This window comes from Engraulis encrasicolus, chromosome 21 (assembly GCF_034702125.1).
Source record: "Engraulis encrasicolus isolate BLACKSEA-1 chromosome 21, IST_EnEncr_1.0, whole genome shotgun sequence".
NCBI lineage: Eukaryota > Metazoa > Chordata > Actinopteri > Clupeiformes > Engraulidae > Engraulis > Engraulis encrasicolus.
This window is the reverse complement of record NC_085877.1, coordinates 7,187,331-7,197,573: the sequence shown is the minus strand read 5'-3', so window position 1 is coordinate 7,197,573 and position 10,243 is coordinate 7,187,331. Positions and strand designations below refer to the sequence as shown.

At 39.6% G+C, this 10,243-nt stretch overlaps 1 protein-coding gene across 2 annotated transcripts in view; it reads left to right on the top strand.

The window, feature by feature from the left end:
• The first annotated feature begins 1,701 nt into the window (after positions 1 to 1,701).
• The window catches only part of ccdc180 (coiled-coil domain containing 180), a 32,640-nt gene continuing 24,098 nt past the window's right edge, over positions 1,702 to 10,243 (top strand). For both annotated transcript variants that reach the window (XM_063187424.1, XM_063187423.1), the window contains exons 1-9: positions 1,702 to 1,939; positions 2,585 to 2,748; positions 4,355 to 4,434; positions 5,145 to 5,254; positions 7,017 to 7,145; positions 7,249 to 7,359; positions 7,448 to 7,543; positions 7,943 to 8,106; positions 10,040 to 10,159. In XM_063187424.1, coding sequence (XP_063043494.1) covers positions 1,880 to 1,939; positions 2,585 to 2,748; positions 4,355 to 4,434; positions 5,145 to 5,254; positions 7,017 to 7,145; positions 7,249 to 7,359; positions 7,448 to 7,543; positions 7,943 to 8,106; positions 10,040 to 10,159 — 1,034 coding nt within the window. In that variant the 5' untranslated portion in view covers positions 1,702 to 1,879. The remainder of the gene's footprint in view (positions 1,940 to 2,584; positions 2,749 to 4,354; positions 4,435 to 5,144; positions 5,255 to 7,016; positions 7,146 to 7,248; positions 7,360 to 7,447; positions 7,544 to 7,942; positions 8,107 to 10,039; positions 10,160 to 10,243) is intronic.

Sequence of the window (10,243 nt, the reverse complement as noted above, 5' to 3'; positions counted from 1 at the left end):
ATTCTTTTAACTTGTTGGATATCCTGATATTATGTTTCACTAATGTAAGGAGTAAAACTCAGAAACTTCCCGGGTGCTAGCTACATTTAGACTGGGTAAACTCGTGACTTTAATGCCTTCCGAAACGGGCTATTCCAGTGTCTATTTTAGACTATAGCCTTGTGCAAAACTTTTTATCTAACGAATGGGCAGGATGATTTGCTTAGACACGCACGTGCTTCAGAGCAGCTAGAACTGTGCAAGGTGACTGCTGCAGTTTTCAGCTCAGTCCTCCTGGATAATAAACACAATGCCGACGAGAAAGTAACGCCGTTATCTTTTGATGAATTCCCTTTGGGTGCCCGGTTGAGACAGTTTCATTTTCACACCCAAATAAATCAATTCGGTTTTAAGTTATAATTTCATTGTATACTTTTTTATTATTATTTTGATGTCACAGGGCCTATTCTTTTGATTGGGAGATCAAGGAACTTTCTGGTGTCGCCGAAACGGCGATGTGCGGTGGGCTCTTTACGCACGGCACCTATGTCCCTTCCATCTTCAGTCAGACTCAAATCGGACCGAAATCAAGTAGCTGAGGTTAAACTGTCGTAAATACACGACCGAACGCGAGTAGCTGAGGTAAAATAGACGTAAATACTCGGGCGGATATCCGGGCACTCACATCCGGCAGCCTACTTACATTGGGTTGCTACATAGGCCACAGACATCATATAGGAAGACTAGATGCGTCGTCCGCGTTCCCGTCATGCAAGTCGAACGTCCGCGCATGGCGGCCATGTTAAAGCAGCCTTCTGGCTCAACCAGTTGCAGTGAGTTTTGGGTGTTGTATACTCTTCAGATGGCCATAATTCCCTCAAATTTATATCGATTTTCGAAAGGGTTGTTTTTTTATACAGTATAAAAAATTCCAAACGAAAGTATATGTTGATACTGCATAGTGATGAATATTCACAATATTATTATATTATATTACATTATATTATTATGTGCATAGGTCTAAAATCATATATAATATAGTTCAGTAGGCTTATTCATGTAAGTAAATAGATCCCATAAACAAATGCACAACGTAATCTTTTATATTTTCAGTAAAATAACAAATAAACGTTCACTTGTAGTATATGCTTTGGTTTCGACAGCTCCACCTTGTGTTCAAAATGAGTCATGACGCTAAAGCCATCCAGATAGAATGAACTTGTTGCGCTGTACATCTCTCTTCCCGTACGTCATCTCTGTCGTCTTTAATTTGGTGCAATGAATATATCCATGCCGTCAACGTAATGCACTGCAATGGTTAAAATGTGTATTTGCTGTAGGTCTATCTAAATGTTTGGACAATAGGCTAAGTGGGATGCATCTCTTGGGCGTTTTACCCCAGTCTACATTTAAGTTTTGAGGAGCCCTACCATTTATATACAGGTGTCAATATTTCAGCGAAGCAACAGTATACATTTTTAAGTATCTCGACGTTTCAATTCTTCAGTTTACTTCAGGTGTAACGGGGGTCTGTGGAGAGTTTAGGCTGCGCTAATATGGCCGACCTGTGCGGACGCGCTTGAAATACGCGATGACGTATCTAGTCTTCATATATGATGTCTGTGGTTGCTACAAGATCCGTGCACGACAGGGGCAGCAGAGTCGTGCGCAATGCGCATGCCCAACGGCAACCAATTTTGCGTCAAGAGTTGCCATGACAACGAGTGGTGAGACTTCGCCCAATGTCAGCAACTCAGCATGTTGTGAAGTTTCCTAGGCATACTGCCCGTCGGTAATGTTTTGTAGCCCAAGAAGGGCGAGCAATGGTGTGAACAATATGCACGCGTGCACAACGTCCTTTAAATAATATACTTACCGTGAGTATTGTGCGGGATCAACAATGGCTGAAACTCGAGTCATTCCAAGTGGAGAAGTGTACAGACAGATATTCGATGCTCAGGTAAGTGATCGAATGTTTGCTATTTTTGTAGCAACTTTTAGGTGTATTACAAAACAGCTGACCAGTTCAGCAGTTCATTTAATCTCTCCAAACGTCACTGGCGATAAAGTTTATAAGGTCTAGTAGGCTGTTTGTATTCCATTTCAAACCTCTTTATTTTGTTGGCATTAATGCATTACGCCATCTTGTCTCGCAAGTAAGCTTAGGCCTAAGCACTTAACTTAAACTTTACTTTTTTCTTTTTTCTGAGAAAGTAACTTTCTAATCTCTGCCTGTAGGTTACAAAGTATGGCCTAAAGATTGAACATAGGCCTATTCGCCAAAGTGGTGGGCTCACTTTCAAGGGTTCACTACAACAAAAAGGAGTTTTATTTGTCACATGTATGCAATGCATAGGCCTATCTGTTTAACTCATGCCAGGTTATCATGCCAGTTGTGCTCAAAATGAAAGAAGCATGAAAAAAATGTAAGGGTTTGATGTTGATGTTGGAAAATTGGGTTAAACTTTACTTTACTTTACTGTAGTTGCAGTGCCACAATTGATTATCACCATGGGTACAAGTACTGTACTGCCTGACATCTTCATCACTGGCCAAATGATATTGTTCAATTCATTTGTTTAATTAATAACCTTAAACGTCGCAGGTCCAGCTGTCTATGTTTCTTCATGGTGGTCGAAGCAAGCGTGCTGGCTATGATGGATTGCCATTCAGCTGTGATGCAGATGGAGGTCAAGAGGGTCGCCCAGACTCACTGCAGATCAGAGATCAGACAGGATGCTCCACATGGTCCAATGACACGACTACACGGTAGGCCTAATAAACTTTTCTGGTTAGCATTGAACACCATGTCTGAAACTGGGTGTGACCTGCATCAAATTAATAGTGAACGAAGGAATGCCAAAAGCAGACCCATGCATTCTGGGAAATTTGAAATAGCACCTCTCACCACTCATCAACTGTCTGTGTGACATTAGAACCTGGATGGCTGCAAACCTACTCAAACTCAATGACAAAACAGAGATCATTGTAGTGTCGCCCCATCCCTGGTTACGGAGGTTGGTGATCTGTCCCTGGATGTGGATGGCTACACCATCAGGCCATCCTCAGAGGTGCAAAACCTAGGTCTCATTCTTGACCCTACCCTCTCACTCCAGTCTCACATCAAAAACATCACCAAAATCTGACTTTTCCATCTGAAGAACATTTCCAGACTTCGGCCCTCACTCTCCGAAACTCACACTCAATGAAACGCTTATTCATGTATTCATCACTTCCCGCTTGTACTACTGCAATGGGGTACTGTGTGGCCTACCCAACAAAGCCTTGGACCAATTGCAGTATGTTCAGAATTCAGCTGCCAGGATTATATCTCGCACAAAGCGGTGGCAACGCATCACTCCCACACTCAAGACAGCTTCACTGGCTCCCAGTGAAGTCCTATATTGATTACAATTTGCAACAATATTGATTACAATTTGCAACAATACTTGGGTAGGCTGTGGCATTCCAACAAAGATAAATTGGTACCAATTGGCCCAAATTATGCTAAGAAAATATCCTCATGCCATGATATCTCCAGCCTGAAATGTTGATATAAGGCAGGGTTGACCCATGTTTTCATGTTGTTGACGCCAAATTCTGACCATTCCACCTGAGTGTTGCAGTAGATATCAAGACTCATCAGACCAAGCAACATTTTTCTAATCTTCTAGTCTCGTTTATGGTGAGCCTATCTAAATTGTTGACTCATTTTCCTGTTCTTAGCTGACAGGAGTGGCACCTAATGTGGTTTTCTGCTGCTATAGCCCATTTGCCTCAAGATTTGATGTGCTGTGTAATCAGTAATGAGTAGTTATTTGACTTAAAGCTCAAACCAGTATGACCATTTTCCTCTGACCGCTGCCATCAACAAGGCATTTTTGCCCACAGAATCGCTGCTCACTGCATTTTTTTCTTTTTCGTACCATTCTTTGTAAACCCTAGAGATGGTTGTGTGTGAAAATCCCAGTAGATCAGTATTTTCGGAAATACTGAAATCAAGCCCTTTCGGCTTGACAGCCATGCCATATTCAAAGTCATTTAAATAACCTTTCTTCCTCATTATGATGCTCAGTTTGAACTGCATTAGATCATCTCGACCATGTCTACATGCACAAAAGCATTGAGTTGCCACTATGTGATTGGTTGATGAGAAATTTGCCTCAATGTGCAGTTGTAACAGGTGTTCTTAATGTAGTGGCCGGTGAGTGTATATTTATAAGTTATATATATACAGTACGTATATGGGGAATGGGAACACGTGATACTTTTCTGTGGTGGAAATCATTATCTTTAAACCTAAAATACCCTCACTTGAAGAAATGCTGAGGCGATGTTTTAACATGCTTGTTTATAACTGTTGTGTCTCATCCAGGGCTCAGATATTTCCATGTGGCAAAGCAAAACACAAGAATCACCTGTTAGAGGAAATCAGTGGTCTTCCAGATGTTGTTGGTAAGCACAAGCACTCACTGGTGGCTCAGGGAATGGTGTGAGCATCAGTTAAGATTGATTTGTTTCTTTTGTTTTTATGTTTGAAAGATATTTTAAAGACACTTGACTTGATGCCGGCGTCATAAGTGTGACATGACAGTATCATAACAGTGTCATTAACCTGTCCGTCTGTAAACGTTATTTGTCATCTTCTTGGTCAGACCAGAATCTCGGTACGAGATTTGAAAGGCGATGATAATCAGGCTAGCTTGTGATAACATAACTATATACTTGACATTCATTACACCACCCACTCGCATTACAGTGTGCCAGTTAAACCATTTAAGCCTAAGGCACCTGCAATAAACACCTGCTGAATGCCCAAGCCCATTTTGTTGGGGAAAGGTGACCTCAGCCTATAAGAACTTTAATATCTAACCCTTCAAAGCACATAAAAACACGAAATAAATTGCTCATCTTGGACGCTCATCTTGCATTACAATGTGTTCATTCAGCTCTAACATACCCACATTTTTAATTAAAAAAACTCAAATCTCAAGAGCCTGATTGCAGTGGCTATGCAGCTCCAGGCTCCTAAGTAAATGCAGCATATATGGCTCAAATGGGTTTGGTGTCCCATGGCATGTTATGTTTTCATAATTTTTGTGTTAATGTTTATTTTGTAGTTTGCATTTCATATTGCTCATAAGTGTTCCATAATATATTCACAGAGGCCGAAACAAAGGGCTCTGACATTGTTGAACGCCTCAATGAGAAAAAAATGAATGACCACACTGAGGCTGTCGTTCAGATGCATCGAGACCTTGCTGTGATAAGTACGGTATGAATTGTTTTTGTCATTCTGCCCAATTCTTTAAATGCCATTAAATTCATTATTCCACTGCATAGTTTGTCATTTTGGTAACACTTAAGAATAACAGTGTCTTAAAAAACATTTTTAACACATGTAGACATGTGTTGATGAACTAATTATAAACAAAACATTTACACATTTTTGCAAATGAGTAAGAACCAACCTATGGCGGCACAGTGGAGTGAGAAGCGGCTCCTATTGGATGAGCTTGATGTGTGCTTGCCTACTGGACACTTCTATATGTCAAGTGGTTTCATCTCTTTTGCTCTTTGGTGGACACACTTGTAGGACTGCTGTGGCTGTGTGTTGTCTGCTGTGTTAGGGTGGGAGACGTGACGCCTTGTTTTTTCGTAACATTAGTTAAAAACCTACAAAACTGTTATTTTTCCTCTTAAAAACAAATGTCAATAAAGAAGATGTGGTACATTATGTTTCATATTAGTCTTAGATGAGAAGAAACATTTTTTTTTTCAAGATTTATGTAATGGTTTATATGTCACATATCCTGCGGTGTGACTGTAAAATTAATGAAACCTAGAATATAATATATATATATATAAATTAACCAACAGCATTTTGAATAATGTATGAAGCATTTGGCATGATTGCATAAATATTAACTTGATATTAAGATATGTGAATGTGAAAAAAATTCAAGACAGTAATATTAACTACAAGTTCCATTTCGTAACACAAATTGCGTCCTGTGGGGTGACAAGTATGTCAATGTTGTTGAACGGGCAGCTGCAAGGCCAACTACAAGGGTCTTACAGACAGGCTCCTAACCAGTCAGTACCTCAGCTATTGGAGAGTGGTCTGGAAGTTTAAGGTGACTTCACCTCTTAATATGTCTACATATTGCAATGTTTCTTTCACGCAATGCTTAGGTTCATTTTATGGTGTCCTGTGGTGTGACTGCTCTTATAGAAGGGGAAAAAAGTTTTTTATACATGAAAACACATATTAAGATTAAACACAATATCATTACCTAGTTAGCATGATTTCTGAGGTCAGTCATGTATACAAAAGGATTAAAATGGCCACAATGCAGTGAATTTCCTGTGGTGTGACTTCACGACATGCTTATGCAATGTGTTACTCATTCCTTACTTGTCTTTCATGTATAATGCAAGGATATAAGGATACCAGTAGATTTATTTGTCACATTCACACAATTATTACAAGTAATAAAGTGAAACCATGCGGTGAAATCACAGTAATCTGCCTGTACAATGCATAGGCGTGTGGGGGTGGGGGTGGGGGTGCGGGTGGGTAGTAGTGTGTGTGGGGTGGGGGTTAAAGGAACAATAGTACAAAGAGTATGGGGGATATGTTTGTGCAGAATATCAATAATTTTATTGTATCTTACAGAAATGTCACACCAAGGATGTCACACTGCAGGCCACATTTTCCCAAAAATGGCAAAAATTAGGCGAAATTCCACGGACCACTATTAGCTTTATTTTTTTCAATTTTTTTTTCCAATTTTTCCCATCGTTTTTTTCAGGAATTGGAAAAACTTTTTTTTTTTTGCGTTACGCCCTTAAACGTCAACCATCCGTTAACATAGTGTTTCTTACTCATTTACAAACATTTGTAAATGTTAAGTTGATTTTTAGTTCATTATTTACAAAGTGTTTTCAAAGCTATTTAAGGGACTGTTATTCTTATATGTTACCAACATTTTCAATGCAGTTAACTGTTTGTTTGGTTTCCTTTTTTGGTGCAGCATTATGAGTCCCGCATCAGACAGCAGGCAGAGAACACATTATGTCAACTGGCCAAATATGACACTGCCGTTGAGACCCTCATGAAAAAGACTGATTGTGTCGCAAGTTTGGAAAGCTTTAGCATCCAGGTAATTTTCAAAATTCAAAGTTTTACAGTGTAGCTTTACTATGAACCACTCACTGTTTGCCAGTCTAATACCAGGCCTTTTTTCTGGGGCTTTTTTTTTTCAGGACCTTCGCAATCTCTGGGATTCAGTCACCCTTCAGTCAGCAAATAGGAGAGAGTGGGTTAAAAAGCTCGAGGTGGAGCTTGAAAACAACATTCTTGAGCAAACAGCTGTGGTATGAAGAGACAAACACACTATCACGTTATTATCCATTGATAAAAAAAACACAAATGCTCAAACAAATATGTATGTATTATTTTCAGATATCAACACTGCTCAGAAAGTACACCCAGATTCTGGAAAAATTCAGCTATGTACTGCCTGCTGACGTGCATCGAGTAATGGATAGTGAAGCAATGGTATTCATACTTTTAATACTTTTATTCAGTTGTACTGTACACAGTTCCATTTGCAGATCCAAATTATAACAACCATCGTGCTTATTTTAGAAAAAAAAAACATGAAATGGAAAAATTAGACTGAGAGTCTTTTTCCAGCAGAAATGTGCCCACATGCTTATTTTAGTAGACAATAGTTAATGTTCAATCAAGTCACATTTTCTTTTGTTTCAGACATGTAAAAGTTTTCCCCTTGACCTGACATGTTTCCATCGTAAGTAACACCATTGAAACATGTCAGGTAAAGTGGAAAAAATGTTTGAAAATGGAAATGAAATGAAAACTAATGAGTTAATTTAACAAGAATACATAATGAACGCAATACATCTAGTCGTGACAGGATTTCAATTTGCTCTTCAGATGATAAACCAGGCGGTGCTCTGTAACAAAAGGGCGGTGGCCAAACTGATCCTGAACCTGATGGAGGATGATCTCCAGAAGGAAGCCCTGCAGCAGCTCCGATGGGAAGACAAGTTCAAAGACTGGAAGAGGATGAAGGTCCATGCCGCAGTGAACAAATTCAAGTATGAATAAACATTACAAATACTGTGCTGTTTTGAAAGTTAAATGTTATTCTATAGTACTGTATGGCATACCTCAGGGCTCTAGAGTACGGCCAGATTTTCCAATAGTGTGACTATAAAGGTTTTGGTCCACTGGTGTGATCATCAGACAGGCAAAATAGCTAAATGGGCTGGACTAAACAGAGTAAATGCCCGAGAATGTTATATTTTTAATACAGGAGTGTGCTGTCCAAATTGATATACATTAGCAGACAGGGGAGCGTTTCTCAAACAACGACATACAGTTGACATTAACAATGAACTGACATGGCACAATGTAAGTTCAAACCAAACAACACGCCCAGAATTAGCCCAGTAAAATAGCCCTACCCGCTAATCGCAGGCAAAAAATATTTTTGCCTGCGAGTGGGTCTAGCCTGGGACAATGCCCCAATGCCCTGAATCTGGCAGACCAATCACAATGCAGGACACTTGTTTTGATTTGTTTTGAATCTTTGGATGCAAAGTGGACAGGGTTTTGAGGGAGTAACGACAAAATGTTGGCAAATAGGCACAGACCCAGTTTGAAAAACAACGGGTTGTTTCCCTCAACAATCTCTCGATATGTCATTCATCGGAGCCTGACTAAATTGCACATTTAATCTCACATTTATTCTGGTTTATCAGGCTATCCCAGAATGGCTGTTTCTAGAACATTTCAAACCAACATCACACCTTTGAAGTCTGATGTAAATCTGAACCAAGTACACCATATTATCAACAGTATCCGCTAACCTGCCTTGACTCATGAATTTAACTGCCATCCCATTCCTAACCCATAGGGTTCAGTATGATATCGGTCCACCTTTTGTAGCTATTACAACTTAAATTCATCTGGAAAGGCTGTCCACAAGTAGCCTGGTATGACCTGCCCATAATACTTCTCTTCATTCGTATTCATGGTCTGGAGGTTCTTTGACCTGACGTGATTAGAAGGGCGGGAGGATTGCACTCAGTTCTGGTTTGAAACTATTGGTGAGCTCTCACCCAATCATTCGCTTATTGGCGGGCCGCCTGATAGCCAACTAAACCCTACCCAGAAAAGAACGTCCAGACCATGAAAATGAATGAAGAGAAGTATTATGGGCGGGTCACCAGGCTAGTCCACAAGGTTGAGGAGTGTGTTTATAGGATTTTTTGCCTTCTTCTAAACGTGCATTGGTGAGGTCACACACTGATGTCGGTCTTGCTCTCAGTCCCCACTCCGATTCATCCCAGATGTTGGGTTCAGGTTTGGTCTGTGCAGGCCAGTCAAGTTCATCCATACCATAGCCTCTTACCATGTCTTTATGGAGCTTGCTTTGTAGACTGGTGCACAGTTCAGTTCTCTAAATGTTCTCTAAAACATTTTGGACAAATTCATGCCAGAACATTTTGAACAATTCCATCCTCCCCATGTTGTGGGAACATAGTCCTAGCCTGAAGTCAATACCACACCTTTGGGATGAATGAGAATGGAGTGCGATGCCTTCTTGACCAACATCAGGGTGTGACCTCACCAATGCGTTTTCAGAAGAATGGTCAAACATTCCTATAAACAGTAAACACACTCCTCAGCCTTATGAGTTTTGAGAGACAATGTTGGATGTTGGTTACTGGTAGATCATACCACATCATACCATGTTGGGTTGGTTTAGGTGGTTGGTAATTTTCCAGTATTGTCATTATTGTATGTATGTTTTTAACAATTATATAACAAATAATAACACATTTAATAATAACAATTATTAATTGTCATTATTAAAATGGCTAAAAAAATAAAAACGTGAATTACTCAAAATAATGGTTAGAGCTGAACTTAAGAATCCAACATTGAAATTGTGTGTTGTCTCATTTTAAAATATACATGTGTATACTGTATATATGTACATTTTCATGCTGTATGTGCACTCAGAGATTTTATCAGCAATCCAGACTTGAAGTGCTCCAAGGACATTTTGGCCACCCTGGATACTTTGAACAAGTTACAGGCACAGTACAACAAGGAAAGGGTCATGATCCTGCAGTCAATGAAGTAAGAATAGAGCCAATGTATAATTCAAATTAATTATTTTTAAACAATAACATAGTGCATTAGTTTTTTTTTAACCTTTAATAG